Genomic DNA, 27,993 nt, shown 5'->3' on the forward strand with positions numbered 1-27,993 from the left:
AATATTCTGAAGGCCTCCTTCATCATTCATTAGAATTTTTTGCTTCTGTTCAAAGTGGAGGAAGGTAGCAACAAGATCCTCACATCTTTTACCTGGAACTTGCTGAAGATTTAGAGGGACATGAGCCAGATGAAGGCAAATGTCTAGCTTGGCCAGCCATCTTGTTTGGCATGGAAGAGTCAGGCTAAGAGGCTTGTTTCTGTGCAGTATGACTCTGTAATTCTTTGTCCATGCAAGCCAGCAAATACTTCTTTGAACTATTCCCATTTCCCATCACTCAACTTTTATTCCACTGAGTTTCAAGTAATCTTCTTGTTAAATGTGAGACCATCAGCCTCCACCATCCCTTTGGAATACTTTCCAGATGAAGAAAAATACGAATTTGTTCTTTGCCCTTTACCCTCCTTAGCATAAACCTACAGTACATAACTGAAAGAAGTACCTAAAATCATGAGGGGCATGGACAGGGTAGATTGTGAAACGTTGCCCTCATATCACATGGAAGGAGGAACTACCTCACACACTCTGACAGCTGCCTCTGACTCATTATTGGAGGAGACTCAGCTTCCTATGAATCACATCAGAACCCACTGAACTGGAGCAGCAGCAAGCCATTATCTACAGTATAAAACCAAGAGGCTGCCTGATAAGAGAAAAGGCTGCTTGATAAAATCCACCACATTTAAAAATATTTCTGCGAGGTTTAAAATACATCTTAGTGTCATCTTTTACTTAGAACCTGAGAGCGTACACCATTATGAACTCATTCAGACCTTGTTCAATGAAGTGTAAATTTTGAGAGTATTTGACTTGACAAGGAAAGTTGGTAAGAACTTGATTTTTTGAGAGTATCTTCAGCTGATTTCCCCTGAGATTCAGAATACTGAAGAACAGTGCAGTTTGTAGAGAAGTGCTAAATTACAGGCAAAGTTTTGGAAGTTCCTCACTCAGTCACATGTTGGCAGAAATCCTGGAGTTACTGATGAATGCCAGTAGTTCCACTGAGGTTCCAACTACAGGATTTGGATCAGTGGTAACGTGAAATAGATACTTTTCTGACTTTTATATTTTAAATCCTTCCTTTGAGGAAAGGGTTCACCAAAGATTCTCTTTTGAAAGATTGTGAACAGGGTACTCAACCTCTATGATCTCGCTGATGAACTTACAGGGGCAAAAACTGCTATGGATTTGTGAAGGAACACAGCGACTTAAAGTGTTTCAAGTTTTTCACTGGGGCTTCAGGCAGACTGATCAGTTTAGCATCTGATTATGACACTTGTCCTAGGTTCCAAAAGTTGAGTATTCTGTCGAACAAATGAAAAAACCCTGACGAGATGGGCGCGGTTCCTTGTTCTTCATGGCCCTAAAATGCCCCTTTTGACACTTTCCCAGCTATAAGTGACAGGTTTAAAGAACAGCTGTTATTAAAAAAAAATAAGATTCTTTCATTGGCGTGCACAATGAAGCAACGCCATTCTTTCTAATTCTATGACATTCATTTCCTGTTAACGGAACCATACAAAAGCAGGAAATAATCCTTTTAAAGATTTTACTGAAAAGAAAGTTCATGAAAAAAGATGTGATCGAGGGCTGTCTCAGGATGTGACATCATAGACAGGAAAACAGGAGAGTAACCCGGCCTCTCTTCTCCCAGTACCATGTAAAATATTAGACGGAGCTTTGAAAGAGGAAGGCACCGAACTGCGTGGCTGTGTTAAACTGACTTCTTAACGATGTAAATCCCTCACAGCTGCAGCCTTCTGTAGCAAATGTGAAGATCCGTGCGTGGCAGAGAAAGCAATATTCCTTGAAGTGTATGGGGGTAAGTTCAAAAAGTTGTAATTCTTTTCAGAACCTCTTAATGCTGAGCTTTCGCTTTCCGCTTCATTTTAAAACTTTTTTTTAAACAAATAGCTTCTGGTCCTTTCCCATCAATTGCACTGCAGATTTCAGTTCGTTTTGGGTCTCAGCTGCCGAGAATCAACTGCCCAGTGATTTGTGGCATGCAGACTAAACGTAAAGGCAGCTGTTTCACCGAGATCCCCAGTGCAGTGGAATTTTAACAACTTCGTTGTAAAGAGAATAACTTGGCTGGGTGGGGGGGGGGGGGGTGTAATACGGCCACCTTAATGACTGACAAGTAGAATATTTTATTATTTTGAGATCGTGGAAAGTTTCTTAAGGATATCACACAACTGTTAATATTGGCTTTCTGCCCAAAGGCAACTGGTAGACATAACACACTAGGGAAAACTGAATAGATATGAAGTGAATGAAAATGAAACAATCCCTGACCTTCCATTATAGTTAGATCATGTGATTTTATTGCAAATGTTTATAAAAAATTTAGCAAGTTTCTTCCCAATGAATTCTGTTGACATTTGAAATGGATGTCTAGACAGGCGTAGGTACTGCAATGGGATGGAGATTGGTTTACGTTCCCGACGGTGTGCATTGACATTCGGCTGCGTTGCTTGTACAGTTGACAACATGCTTTTTGGTCCTCCTCTTCCAAGGACGGGCTCAGGTCAGGCCTCTGCGTGAGATAGTTGGGGGATTGATATGTCCTTGGATCAGAGGTTTAATGGCTTTAGCAGAAGTTGCAGCTTTGCTTGTGGAAGGGAAAGGATTAGTTAGCCTTGTGTTTCTGATGGTGGGAGGGTAAAACATAGTGTGGGGGTGGGATTGTTGTTATCAGACCTTTACATGCTATAGAATTTATGTCTTTGTACAACCAGACTATTCTGTGATAAAAAATCTACTCTTTGTTGATTGTATTAGTGATTGATCCACTGTCAAGCTATTCAATATTATATTGCTACTGAAATGTAAGTGTCAAATATTCTTCCAAATCAACCAATCTATTAAACCAGACTTTTGACAGTTAATGTACAGAAGGAATATTGCATACATAAATGTGTAATTCACACACAATAGTCCTCCCAAAGGTGCTAGACCATCATCCACAGTCCATAAGAACAATACAGTTGGCTATTCAGTTACAGTTAATAGTTGTTGTTTAGAGAGGTTTTCAGATTTCGGGTTCATTTAAAGCAGATGTTAAGTCTAGCTTTATATTTTATACCTAAATGATTTATAACTTAAAATTATGATGCCCCTGAGCAGAAAATAAATGCTTCCACAGTTGATCTTGATACAGTTAGGAGAACCATCTGAGACTCCTTCGCAGCCAAAATGCTGTATGGATCAGAGCAGACTAAACCAATTAATAATGAGAATGGAATCTATCCCTTAATCGTGGGACTAAGGAAAACTCAGACACAGAATGTTAACAGCAGTAATGTAGAACAGTCCGAATTCAGATTTATGTAAGCCTCTCTGCTGATGAGAAACTGTGCTGAATATGTTCTCTTACACTGTAGTTGTCCTAGGAGTATCTGAGTTGGTCATGAGCCAGGGATGATGTTATCCTGTGGGTGTATAATGCCTTCACGCTGGTGAATACTAGAAACTGTGCAAGCTGCAAAGCTGGACTGTAAACTGAATTTGCATTGCTGCACTGGTGCTATTCAACCTAGAAGTGGTTGCATTTATTTCCCACTCTGGACATGAACTGGAAACATGCTGAGAACATCTACATTTCTAAGGAGCCATTTTTCTTTTGTGTCTCTTTTTGACAATCTTGTTATCAATTATTTACAACATAACCTCTACACTCTCATTGCCCTACATTCTCAAAATATGTAAAGAGGAGTATAATTACTTCTGCAACCAATCAGAAAAATATTTCTTATTTGCAAGTTATTTTTATGTGGTACATTGTGTTTTGCCTGTTCTTACTGTGGCTTGGGCCATGTAGAATATTCTGCCACATATGGAAGATAGATGGGTGCCTATCCTTATTAGAAAGATAAGTGAATCAGAATTATTTTACACCCTGAAGGTGGATTCAGGTCCAGATCAGAATAATTCTGATGCAGTTCTCCTGTATATGTATGAACTGAAATTAGTTTTGTTTGTTCAACCCAGTTTCTAAATGAAACCAACAATTTTGATTAATATTGTAAAGGATTCTCCGCTGAAATGGTTAAATCATATTCTTTTGAGTCACAACTGTTATTATTACCTTCGTGTCAGTTCCCAGCAACCATTCTGACTTTGTAAATGTTCAGTGTAAAAAAAAAAGCAGTTACTTACTGGAATAAAAGCTTACGGATGATAATTACTGATTCAATCAGCTTGTTTCTAGGCTCTGCATGGGATGCCTTGGTTTGCCCAGTGAAGTTCCAAGGTCATCTTCCGGGAGCAGTTTTCCCTGTAACCTGCAGGAGGATGGGAACTGGTGAGGATGCTGTGTGGAAAAAAGCAACATAAATGAGCCAACTTGCTTATTTCTCTCGGTATGTAACTTGCAAGGAGGAGAGGGGTTTGGAGAATGCATGCTGTCATGGAACGCTGTTCAACTAGTTGGATTGCCTCACTGAACTGAAATTCAAACAACTGCTGATGTTGGAGATCTGAAATAAAAACAAAAATGTTGGAACCTCGCGACAGGTCAAGCAGCAGTTGATGTTTCAGGCTGAAAATCATTCATCAGTGTTTCCGGCAATTTTGTTTTTCTGCAATGAATTGCTTGTACAGATGATTGTAATGGGGAGGGGATGAATTAAAGTCCAGGGTAAATTTTATTATCTAAGTACGTGTATATATATCACCATATACAACCCTCAGATTAGTTTTTCTGCAGGCATACTCAGCAAATAGCGCTGTAACAGTCAATGCAAGATCAGCCAGAGTACAGATGGACAACAAGCTGTGCAAATGCAAATATATAAATAATGGGCACATGAGATTAGAAGATAAATGAGATTGTTGGTTGTGGGAACATCTCAATGGATGGGCAAGTGAGTGTAGTTATCCCCTTTGTTTAAGAGTCTGATAGTTGAAGGGTAGTAACTGTTCTTGAATCTGGTGGTGTGAGTTCTGAGGCTCTTGTACCTTCACCCTGATGGCAGCAACGAGAAAAGAGCATGGTCAGGGGGTGGGGTTCTCTGATTGATGTTGCTTTCCTCCGACAGTGTTTCATGCAGAAGTGCAAAATGTTTGGGGGCTTTACCCATGATGTACAGGGCCGAATGCACTAACTTTTGTAGGATTTTCTGCTCAAAGCCATTGGTGTTTTCTTACCAGGCTGTGATGCAACAAGTCATGAGCTAATCCAATTCTTCCAGTAATCCCCACTCCCCTGCTTTCTCCTGTACTCTTTGATCTTTGATCTATCTCTGCCTTAAATGCACCCATTGACTTGGCCTTAACAGCTGCTCGTGGCAACAAATCATGCTGACATTGAGTGAGAGGTTGTTGTTATGACATCACTCAGCCAAATTTTATTCTCCGTTCTGTAAGCTGATTCATTACCAGCTTTGACTCAGCCCACAACAGTGGTGTCATCAGAAAACTGCATTATGGTTTTGGAAGGATTGGAGAAATAGTGCACTTCCATGAAGGGACGAAGTCTCACACACTCTTCTACTTATTTACTCATTTTCATAATTTCTCTCTCACCCTTGCTTCCTACCTCTCTCTTTCTCTGCAGTTTTTTCAATTTACTCTATGCTCTCTCCATCTTTCACATTCTCCCTCTTTCTGTCTTGCTCCCAGTCTCTGTCCATCTTCCTATCTCTCCCCCATCTCTCCCCCATCTCTCCCCCATCTCTCCCCCATCTCTCCCCCATCTCTCCCCCATCTCTCCCCCATCACTCCCCCATCACTCCCCCATCACTCCCCCATCACTCCCCCATCACTCCCCCATCACTCCCCCATCTCTCCCCCATCTCTCCCCATCTCTCCCCATCTCTCCCCATCTCTCCCCATCTCTCCCCCATCTCTCCCCCATCTCTCCCCCATCTCTCCCCCATCTCTCCCCCATCTCTCCCCCATCTCTCCCCCATCTCTCCCCCATCTCTCCCCCATCTCTCCCCCACTCCCTTTCTCCCCACATCCTTAACCCTTTCTAGCTCTCCCTACCCTTCATCTTTCTTTCTCTACCTTTTCTCCCTCCAGCTCCCTTTCTCTCATTCTCTTCTTCCATCTTCATCTCTCTTTCACTCCTTCTCCCTCTCCTCTCTTTTCACCTCTTTTTCTCTTCCTTTCTCCCTTTCTTCCTCCCTCCATCTCTCTTTGTCCTGCATGTTTCCTTTTCTTCCTCCTCCTTCCTTTCTTCTTCCCCCTCCCTCTTTTCCTCTGGATCTCTCTCTCAACCTCCAGCCTGAAGACTTAACAAGATAAATTTGAAACTAATATGTTGATGGAATATTTCAGTCATGCAGCAAGGTCATGATGTTTTATCTGTCTTCCCAGTGTTTTCTGTTACTGGGAGAGACATTCAAAATAAGGAAAAAGCAATTTTCCAAATGACCAAAATAAGAGTTTAGTTAAATTGAGTAAATGGTAAAAATGTAAAGTATGCAGTCACTGTAGACTCAGTGTGTTGGCAATAAATAAGGCTTAAAAATAGAAATCAAAGCCCTCAGGAGATATGGATATGGATAACTCTTTATCCTTCACTTGGTTCTCACTGGTCTTTCCTTTAATTGTTATTTGTTCCTCACCTGTTCAAGTGAAGAAATAGATTAGTCTCAGTTAATTTGGAGTGCAATATATCGCTAAAACATAAATGGAATTACTTTTCACATTTTACTTGCTGGAGAATTTGGAGGTTTGGTTTTCATTTAGCATGGATGTTTGTTGTATTTTGAATGTGCTGAGTTGGTATATAATCTGTACACACCACTCTTTGTGATTATTAAAACCTCTGCCATCTCGTCTTCGCCACACCTTGTTCCAGTTCCAACTTCACTCCTTCCGAATGCTCTGCTCTCCGTTCCCTCCGCACCAATCCCAACCTCACTATAAAACCCGCTGATGGAGGGGGGGGGGGCCCTGCTGTAGTCTGGCGTACTGACATCTACCTTGCCGAGGCACAGCGACAACTCGCTGATACCTCCTCTTATTTACCCCTCGATCATGACCCCACTAAGGAGCACCAGGCCACTGTCACCCACACCATCACCAACCTTATCAGCTGTGGGGATCTCCCATCCACTGCCACCAACCTCATAGTTCCCACACCCCGCACTTCCTGTTTCTACCTCCTACCCAAGATCCCCAAACCTGCCTGTCCAGGTAGACCCATTGTCTCAGCTTGCTCCACTGAACTATTTCTGCATACCTTGATACTGTTTTATCTCCCCTTGTTCAATCCCTTCCCACCTATGTTTGTGACACTTCTCACACTTCGAATTTTTTTCAATGATTTTAAGTTCCCAGGCCCCCACCACCTTATTTTCACCGTGGACGTCCAGTCCCTATATACCTCCATCCCCCACCAGGAAAGTCTCAAAGCTCTCCACTTCTTTTTGGATTCCAGATCTAACCAGTTCCCCTCTACCAGCATTCTCCTCTAACTAGCGGAATTAGTCCTTACTCTCAATAATTTCTCCTTTGGCTCCTCCCACTTCCTCCAAACCAAGGGTGTAGCCATGGGCACCTGCATGGGTCTCAGCTATGCCTGCTTTTTTGTTGGCTTTGTGGAACAGTCCATATTCCAACCCTATACAGGTGTCCATCCCCCACTTTTCCTTTGCTACATTGACGACTGCGTTGGAGCTGCACACATGCTGAGCTCGTTGACTTCATTAACTTTCCCTCCAGCTTTCACCCTGCCCTCAAATTTACCTGGTTCATTTCCAACACCTCCCTCCCCTTTCTTGATCTTTCTGTCTCCATCTCTGGAGACTGCCTATCTACTGATATCTACTATAAGCCTACAGACTCTCACAGCTACCTGGACTATTCCTCTTCCCACCATGTCTCTTGCAAAAATGCCATCCCCTTCTTGCAATTCCTCCGTCTCTGCCGTATCTGCTCTCAGGATGAGGCTTTCCATTCCAGGATGAAGGAGATGTCTTCCTTTTTTAAAGAAAGGGGTTTCCCTTCCTCCACCATCAACTCTGCTCTCAAACGCATCTCTCCCATTTCACACACATCTGCCCTCACCCCATCCACCCGCCACCCCACTCGGGATAGGGTTCCCCTTGTCCTTACCTACCACCCCACCAGCCTCCAGGTCCAACGTATAATTCTCCGTAACTTCCGCCACCTCCAACGGGATCCCACTACCAAGCACATTTTTCCCTCTCCCCACCCCCCCCCCCCACTTTCCGCAGGGATCGCTCCCTATGCGACTCCCTTGTCCATTTGTCCCCCCATCCCTTCCCACCGATCTCCCTCCTGGCCCTTATCCTTGTAAGTGGAACAAGTGCTACACCTGCCCTTACACTTCCTCCCTCACCACCATTCAGGGCCCCAGACAGTCCTTCCAGGTGAGGCGACACTCCACCTGTGAGTCGGCTGGTGTGGTATACTGCGTCCAGTGCTCCCAGTGTGGCCTTTTATATATTGATGAGAACCAACGCAGGCTGGGAGGCCGTTTCACTGAACACCTAAGCTCTGTCCGCCAGAGAAAGCAGGATCTCCCAGTGGCCACACATTTTAATTCCACATCCCATTCCCATTCTGATATGTCTATCCATGGCCTCCTCTATTGCCAAGATGAAGCCACACTCAGGTTGGAGGAACAACACTTTATATTCCGTCTGGGTAGCCTCCAACCTGATGGCATGAACATTGATTTCTCTAACCTCTGTAAATGTCCCCCTCCCCTCTTACCCCATCTCTTATCTATCTATCTATCTATCTATTTATTTATTTACTATTCTCTCCCCCTTTCTCTCTCTACCCCTCTCACAATCACTCTTTGCCTGCTTTCCATCTCCCTCTGGTGCTCCCCTCCCCCTTTCTTTCTCCCTAGGCCTCCCGTCCCATGATCCTTTCCCTTCTCTAGCTCTGTATCCCTTTTGCCAATAAACTTTCCAGCTCTTGGCTTCACCCTCCCTCTCCTGTCCTCTCCTATCATTTCAGATTCCCCCCTCCTACCTTCAAATCTCTTATTATCTTTCCTTTCAGTTAGTCCTGAAGAAGGGTCTCGACCCGAAACGTTGACTATACTTCTTCCTGTAGATGCTGCCTGGCCTGCTGCGTTCCACCAGCATTTTGTGTGTGTTGCATTTTCTTTAGTCTGTGTGAGCTTACTCTGCAGTCAATAGAAATGTATTAATGTGGTTTATTCACATGGGTGGAATCAGGAAGTGGGTCAGATAAACTCTCAGAATTCTTCTTGATATAATTATCAAAATAGAGTGCTGAGAGAGTGGTGATAAAGAATAGTTATTCCTGAGTAGGTGGATGGGAGTGTTATGAAGATTGTCCATAATTTATATTAAAGATTTAGGGTAAGGAGTCAAAACCAACAAGTCTAACATTGTTAACACGAGTGAATCTGCAGATGCTGGAAATAAATAAAAACACAAAATGCTGGCAGAACTCAGCAGGCCAGACAGCATCTATAGGAGGAGGTAGTGACAACGTTTCAGGCCGAAACCCTTCATCAGGAGTGAAGTAACATGGGATGGTGGAGGGGGGATAAGAAGTGGGGGGAGGGATGACGTAGAGAGCTGGGAAGTGATAGGCTGAAGGGAAATGGGCTACGGGGAAGGTGGAGAATTATGGGAAATAAAAGAGAAAGAAAGGTAGGGCTGGGGGGAGATTATAGTGAGGGGAGAGAAAGAGAGCGGAAGAGAACCAGACTAAAATATAGATAGGGATGGGGTAAGGGTGGGGGGCAGGGGTATCAACGGAGGTCTGTGAGTTGATACTTAGTCTGAGGTGGGTTATGGTCTTTGATTATGCTAGCTGCTTTATCAAGGTGTACATCTGAGTGTAACAGAATTCCTGAGTCTCCACCCAGGACTTGCATGACTGACAGTAGTGAAAATCAGGAGATAGCTACTGACGTGATGAAAGAAGCCCTGAGCACCGTCAGAGATGGCCGACCTTCATGCTGGCCAAATACCAGTGGCATAATGGGCAGTAAGTAAGTAGATTTACCGAGGCAGCAAGAAGTATTAGCAGGGTCCACGGAGGTGAGCCTGGTTTCTGTGAGCAGTGTCCACAAACAGCTCTGCAGTTCCATGTCTCGGGCAGAGTAGTTGCCGTACCAAGCAATGGTAGCAAAGATTGCAAATGCTGGGCTATGTGCTAATATCTGTGAGGGCCTGCAAAGCATTGGTGCAGGATGTTATCCTGAAAGAGGCATTAGTTCCAGAATCAGAATTGCCTTTAGTGTTCTTGACATACATCATGAAATGTGTTCCTTTGCAGCGACGGTATAGTGCAAAGCTTCGGATAAATTAGAAAAGTAAATAAATAATGCAAAAGACAAATAACAAGGTAGTGATCATGGGTTCACAAGCTGTTCAGAACTCTGATGATAGGGAGAAGATGTTATTAAAATGTTGAGTGTGGATCTTTAGGCTCATGTACTTCCTCCCAGCTGGTAGTCATGTGAAAATGACATGTCTCAGATTGCGAGGGTCTGTAATGGTGGATGCCACCTTTTTGAGGCACTTTGAGGATGCCCATGATGGAAGTGAGGGTTGTATTGTGATGGAACTGGTTGAGTTTACAAACCCCTCCAGCCTTTTGTGTTCCTGTACATTGTACACTGTACATCCTGTACAGCCATATCAGACTGTAGTGCAACCAGTTAGTTTGTTTTCCACTGTACTTCTGTAGAAAAGATCACTCCCTACTTGTACATAGTTCTTTCCTTTTGCTTGTTTTTTCTTTCCACTCTTTTCTATAAGTGTATACCTCAGATAAATACTTTGTGGAGATTTGTGATATATATGATATATATGTACAATGTCTGAAATACATCTTATGGAAATGTTTATTTGATGATGAACTTCAGTAAAAAAAATAAATTACCAAAAAAAAAAGAAATTTGCAAGTCTACAGTGACATACCAAATCTCCTTAGACTCCTAATGAAGGCTTGCCTTCTTCATGATTGCATCAATGTGTCAGGTCCAGGCGAGATCCTCTGAGATGATGTCTTCCAGGAGCTTAAAGCTGTTTACACTTTCCACAGCTCTCAATAAGGACTAGAGCACGTTCTACCTGAAGTCCACAATTAATCCCTTACTCTTGCTGATGATGAGTGCGACATTGTTGCAACACCACACAACCAGCTTGCTCTGTCTCACTCCTGTACACGTCCTCATCACAGTCTGAGATTCTGCCAACAGCAGTGGTGTCATTGGTGAATTTATAAATAACATTTGATCCATGCCTAGCCAGTATAGAGAGAGAAGAGCAGAGGACTGAGCACCTCTTACTGATCTGCACTAACTCTGGTCTCCTGATAAGGAAGCCAAGGATCTAGTTGCAGAGGGAGGTACAGAGACCCAAGTTTTGAAGGTTAGTACTGAGGCAATGATGGTGTTGAATACCAAGCTGTGAAATCAGTAAATAGCAACCTGACTATATTTTGCATATGGAAATCTAGTAACGTTGCTCTGTAAATCTTACTGTTAAAATTTTTGTTCTTCATGTGACTTTCACAAATGGTGTAAAGGTGAACCTTAAGCTCTTTAACATCAAAAATAATGTGGAGCAATTCCTCAGCCAGTGCTTCCACCTGTGAGAAACATCAAATTGGAAAAACATAGAAAACCTACAGCACAATACAGGCCCTTCGGTTGTGCCGAACATGTCCCCACCTTAGAAATTACTAGGCTTACCGATAGCCCTCTATTTTACTAAGCTCCATGTACCCATCTAAAAGTCTTTGAAAAGACCCTATTGTAATCGCCTCCACCACTGTGGCCAGCAACCCATTCCACGTTCTCACCACTCTCTGAGTAAAAAACTTACCCCTGATATCTCCTCTGTACCTACTCCCCAGCACCTTAAACCTGTGTCCTCTTGTGGCAACAATTTCAGCCATGGGAAAAAGCCTCTGACTATCAACGTGATCAATGCCTCTTATTATCTTATACACCTCTATCAGGTCACCGCTCATCCTCCTTCACTCCAAGGAGAAAAGGCTGAGTTCACTCAACCTATTCTCATAAGGCATGCTCCCTAATCCAGGCAACATCCTTGTAAATCTCTGCCCCTTTCTATGGCTTCTACATCCTTCCTGTAGTGAGGAGACCAGAATTGAGCACGGTACTCCAAGTGGGGTCTGACCATGGTCCTATATAGCTATAACATTACCTCTCGCCTCCTAAATTCAATTCCACAATTGATGAAGGCCAATACACCGTACACCTTCTTAACCACAGTTAACCTGTGCAGCTGTTTTGAGTGTCCTATGGACTCGGACCCCAAGATCCCTCCGATCCTCCACACTGCAAAGAGTCTTACCATTAATACTATATTCTGCCATCATATTTGACCAACCAAAATCACCCACTTCACACTAATTTGGGTTGAACTCCATCTGCCACTTCTCAGCCCAGTTTTGCATCCTATCAATGTCCCGCTGTAACCTCTGACAGCCCTCCGCACTATACACAATACCTCCAACCTTTGTGTCATCAGCAAACTTACTAACCCATCCCTCCACTTCCTCATCCAGTTCATTTATAAAAATGACGAAGAGTAAGGGTCCCAGAACAGATCCCTGAGGCACTCCACTGGTCACCGACCTCCATGCAGAATATGACCCGTCTACAACTACTCTTTGCCTTCTGTGGGCAAGCTAATTCTGGATCCACAAAGCAATGTCCCCTTGGATCCCATGCCTCCTTACTTTCTCAATAAGCTTTGCATGGGGTAGCTTATCAAATGCCTTGCTGAAATCCATATACACTACATCTATTGCTCTTCCTCCATCAATGTGTTTAGTCACATCCTCAAAAAATTCAATCAGGCTCGTAAAGCACGACCTGCCCTTGACAAAGCCATGCTGACTACTCCTAATCACATTATTCCTCTCCAAATGTTCATAAATCCTGCCTCTCAGGATCTTCTCAATCAACTTACTAATTCACTGATCTATAATTTCCTGGGCTATCTGTACTTCCTTTCTTGAATAAAGGAACAGCATCCGCAACCCTCCAATCCTCCGGAACATCTCCCATCCCCATTGATGATGCAAAGATCACCGTCAGAGGCTCAGCAGTCATCTCCCTCAGCTCCCACAGTAGCCTGGGGTACATCTCATCCGGTCCTGGCGACTTATCCAACTTGATGCTTTCCAAAAATTCCAGCACATCCTCTTTCTTAATATCTACATGCTCAAGCTTTTCAGTCTGCTGCAAGTCATCACTACAATCACTAAGATACTTTTCCATAGTGAATACTGAAGTAAAGTGTTCATTAAGTACCTCTGCTATTTCCTCTGGTTCCATACACACTTTCCCACTGTCACACTTGATAGGTCCTATTCTTTCATGTCTTATCCTCTTGCATTTCATATACTTGTAGAATGCCTTGGGGTTTTCCTTAAATCTGTCCATCAAGGCCTTCTCATGGCCCCTTCTGGCTCTCCTAATTTCCTTCTTAAGCTCCTTCCTATTAGCCTTATAATCTTCTAGATCTCTAACATTACCTACCTCTCTGAACCTTTTGTAAGCTTTTCTTTTCTTCTTGACTAGATTTTTTACAGCCTTTGTACACCACGGTTCCTGTACCCTACCATAACTTCCCTGTCTCATTGGAATGTACCTATACAGAACTCTACACAAATATCCCCTGAATATTTTCAACGTGTCTTCCATACTTTTCCCTGAGAACATCTGTTTCCAATTTAAACCTTCAATTTCCTGCCTGATAGCCTGATAATTCCCCTTACTCCAATTAAATGCTTTTCTAACTTGTCTGTTCCTATCTCTCTCCAATGCTGTTGTAAAGGAGGTAGAATTATGATCACTATCTCCAAAATGCTCTCCAAAATACATCAGTGTAATTATCAGTATAAGATAATCATCAAAAAAAAGAGTAAGTTCAGAAAAAAAATCTTTAAACCAAACTAGGAGAGAAATGTGTAACTCATTGCACTACTGAAAAGGATGGATGCATGTAAGGTTTGCTTTTATTACAGCTTTGTATTTCAATGTTGTTCGTCTGTATATAAATATGCGTCTTCCCCAGCTTACAAACATCTGACTTGTGTACAACCCGTACATGTGATGAAGCATTTGAGAGAATGGTGGGATGAATTTCCTAGCTGCCACAGGGCTGCTGGTGACTATTCGTGTCGTTAGCTGGAAGTCTGTGATATTAGACTCAAGAATGTATTCTCGTTAACACATTGAAGTCCATTTTTTAATCCTACCTGGAGCTAAGTCTCTACCAAAGGAGGTGTAAGGTTCTTATTCTTCCACTAGCCTGCAGGTCACCCTTGGGCAAAGTGTTAGCACCTTCTTAACCACCACCCCCCACTGATCAGGGTCACTTGAAGCCATGGGGGCAGGTGGTGGATTACTTACAGCTGGGGCATATCACAAGTCCTATTTAAACAACCACTGGCACCAGGCAGATAATCTCTGAAGAGTATTGACAATGGGCTGGAGTCACCCATCTTGTAAAGACGCTGCCCAGAAGAAGGCAATGGAAAATCACATCTGTGGAACGATTTACCAAGAACAGTCATGGTCATGGAAAGACCATGATCACCTACGTCATATGGCATGGCACATAATGAATGATCTACAACTGAAACAACAGCGGGGTCCTTTTTAAAATTATCAATACCATTTTAAAGCCTCATCTACAGGAATATCTTCTGAAAGTTTATTAGGAATTACCTGAAATACCCTCAGGATGAACTTGTTAATATCAGTTTTCTTATTAAGAAAGCAAAATGAGATTTATGCTGCTTTACAGACTTTCAATTCTCATGGGACAACCCACCTCTGTGGGCATGTGGGAACTTGGTTCAGAATACCGTTCCAAAGTGTAAACAGTTCAGGTTACAACCCTTTCCCAGAAAGAGAACCCTGTCATGACATGGGGAGGACTTGTCGTGGGAACTTTAATGCAAAGTAGAGTTACGCTTAAATAGATCTCTGATAACTTGACTCAGACTAGCTTATTGACAGAAGAGAAATAACTTCAATTTTTTTTTTGACAGAAAATTTTGTTTGCCACATCAAGCTGTGAAGAATGAACTAAGTGATCTCTTTCGACATCTACCCATCAGCACGTCAAGACGAAGTAAATTGCTTCTGTGTTGAATTGTGTTTAAGAGAGAAAGTTCCACTTTTGACATTTTGCACCATTTTGAAGATGGCCCTTTGTCTGAAGCAAGTTTTCAATAAAGACAGGACATTTCGACCTCGAAAAAAGTTTGAGCCTGGAACCCAACGGTTTGAGTTGTATAAGAAAGCTCAGGCCTCACTGAAATCAGGTGTTGATCTCAAGACTGTAGTCCAGCTTCCTGCTGGGGAAAACCTCAATGACTGGATTGCAGTGAACACTGTAGACTTCTTCAATCGAATCAACCTCATCTATGGTACCATTTGTGAGTACTGCACTGCAAGGAGCTGTCCTATCATGTCAGGAGGGCTGAAGTACGAATACAGATGGCAGGATGAACACAAGTACAAGAGGCCTACAAAAGTGACTGCTCCACAGTATATGAATTTGCTCATGGATTGGATTGAAACCCTAATCAATGATGAGGACAATTTCCCCACCAGAGTTGGTAAGACTTTTAAGAGTAAAACAAATACTTGTATACATTAAAGGTGGTGACAAGCTTTAAATTAATATTGGTAGAATCAGTTAGGTATTGAATGTAAAATATTTAAAGGTCACTGAAATAGCTGAGCTAATTTACAACTCTGTGTTTCTGTTTAGAATTTTTTAAAAATGTATGTTCTTCTAAGATTTGGTTGGTAGCTGCATTTAAAAAATTATCTTTGAACACAGTCTTGCAAATTCTGTCCTGATTCCAATGGGCAATGATGCATTGCTTTTACACAGTTCCGTTCCAGAGAAACGATCAAGCAAAAGTTGTAAATCAGGGACCTTGTGCCCCTATTTGCCCAGACGAACAAATCTTCAGGTAGGATTTTAGATGTGCAGCCAGCACTCTAAACCACAAAGAAGACAGAGTGAATGAAGATCATTTGGATGCAGTAGGATTCAAACTAGTGATGCACAAAGCACAGTGCTTGTCCAAGCATTAATTTGGCTGTTGAATGATTCAAGAATTGAAGGCTTTCTGCAATAGTTGATGAATTTTTTTTTTTTGCTAAGAGCTTCTGAACGGCAAAGAGCAGAGCAATTTCTGTGAGCTGTAGAGAATGGTGCCAGTAAGCCGCAGCTGGCCTTCTGTTAAGCAGCCCAATTTAAATAGTTTAATTGTCTTTTTGAGTACTGCAGTACTGATGTGGTCTACAACACAGGAAGCATCCAAACTGGTGGATTTCCGCCTTAGGGATTTTTTTTTATTTTTCTGATGTACTGATACTTTTAACCCTCGCATGTTAATCAACATTCATAATGGTTCCTACAAATTAGTGGCATGTACAGTGACTTGTAAAAGTATTCAGACCCTGACCCTTTGTTCACATTAGTAAGTACGTCAACCAGGGATTTTAGACCACAAGATATAGGAGCAAAATTAGGCCTTTTGGCCCATCAATTCTTCTGTACTATTTTATCATGGCTGATCCATTTTTCTTTTCAGCTTCAATCTTCTGCCTTCACCCCATATCCTTTTATCCCTTGGCCAATCAAGAATCTATCCACCTTTGCCTTAAATGTACAAAAAGACTTGGCCTCCACAGCTGCCTGTGGCAACAAATTCCACAGGTTCACCACTGTGTGGCTAAAGAAATTCATCTTCATCTTCATTCTAAAAGAGCGCCTCTCTGTTCTAAGGCTGTATCCTCTGGTCCTAGCCTCTCCCACCATGGGAAACATCCTCTCCACCTCCACTCTATCAAGGCCTTTTACTATTTGATAGGTTTCAATTAGATCATCTCTCATTCTTCTGAATTCCAGTGAATAAAAGCCCAGAGCCATCAAATACTCTTCATACGACAGGCTGTTGAATTCTGGAATGATTTTTATGAACCTGTTTTGAACCCTCTCCAGTTTCAGCACATCCTTTCTAAGGGGCCCAAAACTGCTCATAATATTCCAAGTGAGGCCTCACCAGTAATTTATAAAGACTCAACATTAGATACATATTCTAGTCCTCTTGAAATGAATGCTAATATTGTATTTGCCTTCTTCACTTTTTCAACCTTCAAATTAACCTTTAGGGAATCCTGCACAAGGATTCGCAAGTCCCTTTGCACCTTAGATTTTTGAATTTTCTCTCTGTTTACAGAGCAGTCAACCTTTTTATTTCTTTTACCAAGGTGCATGACCACGTCCTGACACTGTATTCCATCTGTCACTTTGCCCATTCTCCTAATCTGTCTGTCCTTCTGTAGCCTAATTACTTCCTCTAAACTACCTGCCCCTCCACCTATCTTCATATCGTCCCCAAACTTTGCAACAAAGCCATCAATTCTGTCATCCAAGTCACTCACATACAGTAAAAACTCCCTTTAGTCCCATTCTTTGCCTCCTGCCAATCAGCTCCTGCTTAATCCATGCTCGTATCTTTTCTGTATTACCATGCGCTCTTAACTTGTTAAGCAGCCTCGTGTGGCACCTTGTCAAAATCCAAGTACTGTACACAACATCAGCCAACTCTCCTTTGTCCTTCCTGCTTGTTATTTCTTCAAAGAATTCCAACAGATTTTTCGGGCAAGATTTTCCCTTGAGGAAAGCATATTGAATAAGGCCTATTGTGAAGTATGAAAATCTACAAATTCATAAACTGAAATGTCAGTGCTTCAAAGGTATTCATCCCTATCTATGCTGTACTCAGTTGAACTACACCTTGCAGCTATTATGGCCAGTAGTCTTTTTGGATAAGACTCTATTAGCTTTGCAAAATGTGATGGAATAAGATTTGCCCATTCCTCCTTGCAAAATTGCTCAAGCTGTGTGTGTCATGTTAGTTTTGGAGCAGTGGTAGACAACAATCCTGAGGGCTTGCCAGAGAGCTTTGATTGGGTTAAGCTCAGGACTCTGACTAGGCCACACAAGGACATACTGTAAATTTTCTTCATTTGAATCTAATTGATGGTTGCTCCGGCAGTGTGCTTCAGGTCATTGCCCTGCTGAAAGATGAACTTCCTCCCCAGTTTGAACTTTCTGGCAGAGGCTAGCAGATTTTTGTCCAGGATCTCTCTCTATTTAGCAGTATTCATCTTCCCATCAATCCTGACTTGATTTCCAGTCCCTGCTGCTGAAAGCCATCATAATGCCACTTCCAACATACTTTACAGTAAGGACAGTGTTACCTGGCTGATGCAAAGTACTAGATTAACACCACCTCTACTGGTAAGTGCTGAGGCAAAAATGTTTTACTTTAGTCTCATCTGACCACAACCCCTTCTTCCACACCTTTACCATGTCTTCTAAGCAATGCTTTACAAAGTCTTTACGGGAAAGGATATGCTTTGTTTTTAAGCCAGCGCATCTTTCTTGTCACTCTTCCATAAATACCATTTTCATGCAAGGCCTTAGAGATTATGGAGCCATGAACTTCATCGCCGGTTTCAACCACTGACGTTTGCAGCTCACTCAGAGTGACTTGACATCACAGAAGCCTCTCTTACAGGTGCCATTCTTCTCTCGAGGATCGGCCTGACCTTGGCAGTGTGGCTATGCTTTCGTACTGTTTCCACTTTTTCACAATGAACTGAACTGAGCTCTGAGGTATGTTCAGTGCCTTCGAGAAGGTCTTGTACCCCTTCCCAGAGTTGTGCTTCTCTATTACCATTTCCCTGACTTGCCTTGAATACTCTTTTGCCTTTGGTCTGTTGAAAATCTACCGTACAGACAGAGGGTATGCCTACTCATATGAATTAATTGAAAACAGGCGATTCTCCAATTTTCTACATCAGCAAATAGGGTTTGTTGGTATATTGCCACTGAGGAAAGTTAGTGTAGTAACTACAAAGGGGATGAGTATATTTTCAGCCTCACAATTTTGGTTTTTGGTTTTTAGTAAATTGTTGACGGGTTTTGGATTTTTTCTTTTGATTTGACATGATGCACAATGTTTTGTAGATTAGCTCAAAAAATCCTACTTCAACACTTTTTAACATTAGAAAATGAGACAGTAAAATGTGAAAATAGTTGTGGGGACTGAATACCTTCTCAAGGCACTGTCTTTCACACGGAATACATTTACAGATAGTGTAGTTGGTCTCTGAATTCACTCATGGGGATACTTTGGAATATTGCACACAGTTTTGAATATCAATCCACTTTTAGACACACTTGAAACAAATGTGGGATTAAATTGGGGAGCCACGTAGCAACTTTAATGATTTTGTCCAAGTGGAAATGGGGGCAGCGTAAAGTGAGTAGAACTCACTTTCTCCTAAGTTTGAGAAAGCCAACCGGCAATCTTTAAAGATACCGCTGGTTGCCTCTTCACAAATTGTCCTGTAAATTATCTTTAAAACAAAGATTTGGGACAAAGGAATCAAGAGATTCCCCAAGGGGGAGGGGGGTTCAGTCTAATAGCAAACTAACTTGTACTTGCTTGGCTTTTGGGCCTTTAGACATGTGCAGAACCCAGGTGATTGTCCTCAACAGGCTTCCACTCATTCAGTGTTTCCAACCTGATGAGAAGATGTTAATGAAGCCTACGATAGATAGTAGTGCGTCTTTCCTACTGCACTGCTTTGCAGCCTAAACCATAATATCTTCCTCAATGGCAAAGTCATCTTGGAGTTCAGTCACAAAGTTCTATTGCATAGAAAAAGAGCTTTTGGTCCCTACCAGCCAAGATGTATATTTAGGCAAATCCCTTTTTGCAGCACTTGGCCTATATCCCTCTAAATTTTTGTCATCCATATACCTGCCCGTATACTTCTAAAATGCATCTAATGTACCTGCAGCTGGCTCTATATGTAAGCCAAAAGAGAAAATTCCCCAGGTTCTTATTAAACTTTTCACCAAAAGATTATTATTAAAACTTTCCCCTAGTTTTCAATTCCCAGACACTAGGGGGAAAAGCACTGTTCATCCTATTTATATCCCTCATGATTTTAAGTACCGCTCTGAGATCACAACTCGGCCATCTACACTCAGTAGCAACTTTATTAGGTACATGTGTACACCTGCTTTTTAAAGCAAAAATCTGAACAGCGACTGATGTGGCAGCAATGCATAAAACCATGCAGGCTTGGTCAAGAGGTTCAGTTGTTGTTCTTGCCATACATCAGAAAGGGAATAAATGTGATCTAAGTGCCTGTGGAATGATTGTTGGTATCCAGTGGGGTGGTTTGTGTGTCTCAAAAACTGCTGACCTCCTGGGATTTTCATACACAATAAGTTGTAGGGTTCACAGAGAATTGTGCAAAAAAATCAAAATAAAATCTCCATTGAGCAGCAGTTCTGTGGGCAAAAATGCCTTGTTAATGAAGAATGGTCAGACTCGTTCAGGCTGACAGGAAGGTGACAATAACTCAAATAAGCACGCAGTGGTTTTCAGAAGAGCATCTCTGAATGCACAACACACCCAACCTTGAAATGGATGGGCTACAGCAGCAGAAAACCACAAACATACGCTCAGTGGCCACTTTATTAGGTACAAAAGGGACCTAATATATTGGCCACTGAGTATATGCTCTACAGAGTACAGCCTTTCTCAGTCTCTTGAGACTTAGCCATATTCTTTTCTTCACTCTTTCCAGTTTAATCTCATGCTTCCTGTGTAACAGGCTGATTAGAACGGAACATACTACTCCAAGTGTGGCCTCTCTGACATGTTGCGCAGTTGTAACAGACAGTAACCGCTCACGAGTCACGAAGAACAATATTTATTTGTGAAATGAGATTAATATATTAGAATCCTAGTTGAACTTTCTTTAGGTTTTATGGAAACTTTATCTGCGATTCACCGAAAATTCAAAGCATTCTGTGAATTTGTTTCTTAGGCAGAACTGGGCCTCATACTGAATTGGTTTTGTTGCATCCATATTTAATGCTTAGCTCAAAATCAAAATCAGATTAGCGGGGAAAAATGCAAACCCTCCACCCCTGCCAGGCTTGCTAATCACCTCTCTGTTTCCAGCAGATTGTTTTAACCCTTTCTGCGTAAAAACAAAACTGTACGCAGAGCTCTGCAACCAGACTGCTCATTAGAATGGAGAACATGGGTCTGCAGCTGCTGGAATCTGAAGCAAAAAAAATCACACAGAGCTCAAAGGGTCAGGTAGCATCTACTTAAACAAAGGATTGAAACCTGATGCAGGGTCTCAAATCAAAACAAGCTGCAGAGACAACTCAAGGATTGAAACAGCATCTGTGAGGGAAAAGCATTCCTTGTTCCTGCTCCTGCAGCATAATTTTTTTTTAACTTGGAAGGAGTTGCTGCTGTGTAGGTGAGATGAAAGGGGCTGAATTTATTTTGCTGTGAAACTTATCTTTCAATATCAACCTTTGACAAGCTTATGTCGCACAGCTAGGAGCAACTCTAAAACACAAATCCGGTAGGGTATCAGCCAAGGTCGATGAGAGAAACATAGAAATGCCAGTACAGCAGAATTAAGCATCTAAGTCCCACACAGCTATGGAATAGGTTAAATGTAAGAAAATCAGAATCAGAAAATAAATCAAATTTAGTATCACTGACATATAGGATGAATTTTGTTGTTTTCCCACAGCATTGCAGTGCAATACCTAAAAAGTACCATAAATTCATAGAGTGGATTTGAGTTAATTGGGACACATCAGGACCAGTACATTTTGGCCCAATTAACTGAAGTTTCATGGAAGTAGTTAACAAAGTACAAAAAAGACAAACTACCATTTTAACTGAATAACAAATTATGCAATTAAATGAAATACAGAACAAATTAGAACACTATCAATACTAATACATAACCATAAAACTGTGTTAGTTGTTAATAGTTATCGATGGTGGAATTCAGCCAGAAGCGCCAGCACGTTCATTTGATTAACTGTAAATTATCAAAATCAGCGTAGATACCTAGTGCAGATAATGGACTGCCATCATACAATTCCGTCAACGATTGCATCCTCCAAGTCTTCATTTTCATTATAGGTTCAAAATGATCCTCAACACCTTCATATTCTTCATGGGTCCTAACTTGTTGATACAGTGAAATAATTTGATTTTCTCTTCCAGCAGTTTTTGACATCTCCAAGCCTGAAAGCTTGCAGCTGCAGAGCAACACAGTTTCTAATTGTCTTACTGCTTATTTCTTGCCAATTATCATGACAAAAATCACTGCTATTTGAAGATGAGCACACTCAACTGACACTATTTTAAAAATTACTTGCTCTAAGCATGGTCTAATGTCTCACAGCCACACAAGCTATGTGTCAGTCGGTAGTTAAAAACTGCTATTAACAGTCTCCTGCCCAGTTAAAATGTCCCAGTTATGCTGTCCCAAATAAATGAAGGAAAACCAGGCTATTTTCTTGATTAATTTTGTTCTTTAAGAGTTGTCCCAAATTAGCAGCAGCCCCAATTAACCAATGACCTAATTAACTGGAAGTCACTAGATATATTAAAATTTTTTATCAATTAATGGAAAAAAGAATAAAAATCTGAGGTAGCTTTCATGGGTTGGTTCATTGTCCATTCAAAACTCTGATGGCAAAGAGGAAGAAGCTTTTCCTAAAATGTTGAGTGTGTCTTCAGGCTCCTGTATGTCAAATCAGTACTGGTTTCTGCATTGTCTTGTACAACAGGGGAGTGCAATATTCCTCAGAACATTGTTGATTGGAACCCATCATCAAAACTAGGAAAGGTATTTCACCCACTTAGACTGTGACTATCCTGGCTAGTAAGTGTTTGGTTTTCTGCTCCCTGACTTTGACCACTGTGACCAAGATATTTAGTGTGCATCAAACACGTCGGAAGAACTATATCAGTGTTCTCGGAAAAGAGTACAGTCGAAGGGTTTTGGCCTGAAGTGTCGACTGTACACTTTTCCATAGATGCTGCCTAGCCTGCTGAGTTCCTCCAGCATTTCGTGTGTGTTGCTCGGATCTCCAGCATCTGCAGATTTTCCCTTGTTTGTATCAGTGTTCTGTATCATCTCATGGTAGTTCTTAATTTACAACAGTGACTATGTTCAAATACAAATTTGATTTTACAGTTACCTGATGTGAATCCCTATTTGGGAAGCCAGCAAATAGGATTCCCCCCCAGGACACAGGCATCAGTCTTAAAAACCCTCTGCATGGCTCCCACAGTGCAGAGACATTAAGGGTGTTTACGGAGGTGAGGAAAACAGTATGAGATGGGTAACATGAGTCTTCTGTTCAATATAATTGTTGGCACAGGTGGCGTCTTATACTATGAGTGGTACCCAAGCCACTGCAGGACACTTGGGTATGGTATGCATTTGTTTCTCTCTGTGTACTACAAGACCCAGCGACAACGTTTGAAAAACGCAAAGCGTTGAATGGTCAGGCAACTAGTTGTAGACAACTGTGCACCAATATCTCAATGGGAACCTTTTTGCTGTCGCAGTTCACTCCTTGTTCTATTGGGAGTTAAGAATAAAGCTCCCGAGTTTCATCTTGCTGCACCAGTGCCCGTCAGTGATGAGCATTGCTCACGCAGATGACTTCATCACATGTGTAAGTGATGCTGGAGAAATGTCAACCACACGAAGGCGATTGTGCCCAGATCAGAGTGCTTGGACAAATCTATTACCGGAAACAGCTACTTTAATGTCAAAACATGGTGCTAAAATGCTTTCTGATATCCTGCGGTTGTGAAAGGTGTTATGTTAATGCGTATCTTTCTTATTTCTTTCCTGAAAGAATAGAACTTAAAAACAAAATGCCATTCATCCTGAGAGAGAATTTAGTTTTTATTGCATGCACTTGCTGGTATGATTCTGTAAGTGACGGCGTGCCAGTAATGGAACCTGGCAGAATTCATTTTGAGTGCCTTATTCCATTACTGTATGACATCTCTGAAGATATCCTCTCTTAAGTAGATTTATGAAGCCATGTCACCCAACATTAGTGACTGTGTCACAGAAATTTGAAACAAATTGTTTATGTGACTGAAAGTGACAAATGTAATTTTGTAGATGATTCAAAATTCTGAATTTACCATGGAATTAAATGAAATCGGTCTCTTGAATCTGATCAGATTTACTCATTTTCCCCTGCAAGTTGTAATAAATTAGGGAACTTCTATAATGGTACAAATTGACTATTTTCCTTGAAGGAACATCTAGATAACCTTTAGCTTTTTTACATTCTTTAGCTCTTCTTCTTCAGTTGTTTTGGGTCTTAGTTGCCTGTTGCGTGAGAATCTGCCAATTCTTCAGAGTTCAGACCCAATGTAATCACCTGCTTTTCTCTTTGTTTTTATTACCTGGTCCTCTTCTGCAAAAGTTAAAAGTTTCTCTCTGCATTTCTGCCACTTTATTTAATCTCGTACTGATGTTTTTATCCCAGCTACTGACTCACGGTTTCTGTCATGTAAATATTTCTCTTGCTTTTCTTCTCCAGAAATTAAATACTTCTGGACTTAATCTAATCATCTGACTTAATTTGTGCTGAAAGGCAAATTGGTGAATTGGTTTATTTCTGTCATGTGTACTGAGTTACAAGATCTTTGTTTGGCATGCCATCTTTGCAACAATGTGTGGAGGTAGTCAATAACAGACTGTACAATAACGTCACAGAGAAAGTGCAGTGCAGACACTAGGGTACAAGACCATAACGAGGTAGAACATGATGTCAAGAATTTATATTATTGTACTAGGGGCGGTTCAATAGACTTACAACAGTGGAATGGAAGCTCTCTTTGAGGCTGGTGTTATGTGCTTGCAGGCTATTGTATTTTTCACCCAGTGGGTGGAAGGAGACGAGAGAATGCCTGGGGTAGGTGGGGTCTTTGATTCTGTTGGCTGCTCAGTCGAGGCGGTAAGTGTGGACAGACTCCACTGAGGGGAAGCTGATGTTCATGAAAGGCTGAGCTGTTTCACAAATCTGCAGTTTCATGCAATCTTGGGAAGTAAAGTAAGCATACGATGAGAGGTGAAACAAGTTTACGTTTTATGTTCTCAAATATAAGTTGTTATTGTCTACACAAATCCTAACTTTATAAAATGAAAATGGATATTTTACCTATTGGACACTGCTTTGAATAAAACCATACTGGTGATTGGAATGCTCATAGACTAAGTGTGAGGTGATACACTTTGGAAGGACAAACTACAAGGAAGAGTTCAAGGTAAATGGCAGGATTCTTGGGAGTGTGGAGGAGCAGAGGGATCTGGGGGTACATGTCCACAGATGCCTGAAAGTTGCCTCACAGATAGATAGAGTAGTTAAGAAAGCTTATGGAGTTTTAGCTTTCATAAGTCGAGGGATAGAGCTCAAGAGTTGCAGGGTAATGATGCAGCTCTGTAAAACTCTGTTTAGGCCATACTTGGAGTACTGTGTCCAGTTCTGGTCGCCTCACTATAGGAAGGATGTGGAAGCATTGGGAAGGGTACAGAGGAGATTTACCAGGATGCTGCCTGGTTTAGAGAGTATGCATTATGGTCAGAGATTAAGGAAGCTAAGGCTTTACTCTGGAGAGAAGGAAGATGAGAAGAGACATGATAGAGGTATACAAGATATTAAGAGGAATAGATAGAGTGGGCAGCCAGCGCCTCTTCCCCAGGGCACCACTGTTCAATACAAGAGGACATGGCTTTAACGGGTAAGGGGAGGGAAGTTCAAGGGGAATATTAGAGGATGGTTTTTTACTCAGAGAGTGGTTGGTGCGTGGAATGCACTGCCTGAGTCAGTGGTGGAGGCAGATACACTAGTGAAGTTTAAGAGACTACTAGACAGGTATATGGAGGAATTTAAGGTGGAGGGTTATATGGGAGGCAGGGTTTAAGGGTCGGCACAACATTTTGGGCCGAAGGGCCTGTACTTTGCTGTGCTGTATTGTTCTTTGTTCTAAATCCGAAAGCAGTCTTCAGATGATGTGATTTAATTTGTTACAGACTAGGTTTGCACATTGAGATTTACTCTTATTTAGCTCCAGTATTTTAAAGTGTTTACTTGCTAACAACTTTCCAGATACAGTACAAGCAAAGATCCACTTTGCTGTGCATGTTGTGTGGTCTATAGGAGTGAATGAACAATAGGATATGACTTTGTGAAGACATGGAGACACTCCAGATAAAATTTGTTATTAGCACTAAAATCTTCCAAGGACTGAATGACAATTGCATCACTGATTTGTTCATGCTGAGAATCACACGATGTTGATCGCTGGGGAAGCAGAACAACTTGGTGACTTGCACACAATTCAGTATATAAATGACTGGTTAAACAGCCAACAACTTTCAATATGAGCAAACACAAGGAAATCCACAGATGCCGGAAATTCAAACAACAACAACGTCGACAGTGCTTCTCCTATAGATGCTGTTTGGCCTGCTGTGTTCCACCAGCATTTTGTGTGTGTTGTTTAACTTTCAATATGTGCTCCCTGTTTGATGATCTTTCTGCTAAGGAAAATTGACCATTACAGTTTACTCTTTTTCGGCCTTGTATAATCTTATATACCTCGACTCTATCTTTTCTCAGTCTTCTTCACTGATCTGTGTAGTGGGGGTATATAGGTAGAGGCTGAGTACAGTGCTTGGTTGGGAGTGTGGTCCAAAAAATATGCACCTTCTGGCTTATTTTATCCACTGCGATCTCCTTTTTTCCAACCACCACCAAATTTGACCAAACTTCCTTTTGACCTTTGTCCTTGCCCTCCTTTAATAACCTGTCGTCATGTCTTTATTTCCAATTTCCTTTCCAGAAGGAAAAAGCATCCCCTTTTCTCACTGTTACCATCAGGTAGGAGGTTCAGAAGCCTGAAGGAGCACACTCAGTGATTCAGGAACAGCTTCTTCCCCTCTGCCATCCGATTTCCAAATGGACATTGAAGCTTTGGACACTACCTCACTTTTTTTTAATATACAGTATTTCTGTTTTTGCACATTTTTTAAAAACCTATTCAATGTACGTAATTGATTTACTTGTTCATTTATTATGTTTTATTTTATTTTTTTCTCTCTCTGCTAGCTTATGTATTGCATGGAACTGCTGCTGCTAAGTTAACAAATTTCCTGTCACATGCCGGTGATAATAAACCTGATTCTGATACCATCATTCTTTCCTCCAATGCTTTTTTCCCCACTCCAATCTTCTTCCTCAGTGTAGTGCCATTTTCTCTCCAATCTGCCACCCTCTTCTTCCATAATCAACCTTCTAAAATGCAGTTTCCCTCTCCAAGTTCCTGTGCTCTCACAACTGCTTTCCCTATGTACGCAGCAAGCTGACATTAAAGAGGCTGAGATAGGTTTTAGGCTCTATAAGACCAAAAGATATAAGAACAGAATTAGGCCACTTGGCCCGAGTCTGCTCTGCATTTCGTCATGGCTGATCCAATTTTCCTGTCTATCCCGATCTCCTGCCTTCTTTTTGTTTCCCTTCATGCCCTGACCAGTCAAGAATCTATCAGCCTCTGCTTTAAATATACATGAAGACTTGGTCTCCACAGCTGCCTGTGGCAATGTAATCCACAGATTCACCACTCTAGCTAAAGAAATTCCTCCTCATCACAGTTCTAAAAGGATGCTCCTCTATTCTGAGGCTGTCCTCTAGTCCTAGACTCTCCCGCCGTAGGAAACATCCTCTCCACATCCACTCTATCAAGGCTTTCCCCTATTCGACAGGTTTCCCCTCATTCTTCTGAATTCCTGTGAATACAGATCCTGTGCCATCAAATGCTTCTCATATGACAAGCCATTCAAACCTGCAATCATTTTTTGTGAAACTCCTTTAAACCCTGTCTAGTGTCAGCACATGCTTTCTAAGGTAAGTGGCCCAAAACTGCTCACAATACTCCAAGTGAGGTCTCACCAATGCTTTATAAAGTCTCAGCTAGGTTGATGAGCAACCATGACACTGGATTAGGAAGAGAGAGTCAGGATTCTGGGTGATGCTTGTGTTACACCAGCATATGGATAACCCATCCCAT

The 27,993-nt window shown here is 41.7% G+C and overlaps 1 protein-coding gene across 3 annotated transcripts in view; it reads left to right on the top strand.

The window, feature by feature from the left end:
* Positions 1-1,634: 1,634 nt before the first annotated feature.
* Positions 1,635-27,993, top strand: part of LOC132401814 (MOB kinase activator 3C-like) — a 62,892-nt gene continuing 36,533 nt past the window's right edge. For 2 of the 3 annotated variants that reach the window (XM_059984047.1, XM_059984049.1), the window contains exons 1-3: positions 1,635-1,822; positions 4,211-4,361; positions 15,007-15,579. In XM_059984047.1, the coding sequence (XP_059840030.1) occupies positions 15,162-15,579 (418 nt within the window). In that variant the 5' untranslated portion in view covers positions 1,635-1,822; positions 4,211-4,361; positions 15,007-15,161. The remainder of the gene's footprint in view (positions 1,823-4,210; positions 4,362-15,006; positions 15,580-27,993) is intronic. The other variant, XM_059984048.1, reaches the window with a different exon arrangement.

Source organism: Hypanus sabinus, chromosome 11 (assembly GCF_030144855.1).
Source record: "Hypanus sabinus isolate sHypSab1 chromosome 11, sHypSab1.hap1, whole genome shotgun sequence".
Taxonomy (NCBI): Eukaryota; Metazoa; Chordata; class Chondrichthyes; order Myliobatiformes; family Dasyatidae; genus Hypanus; species Hypanus sabinus.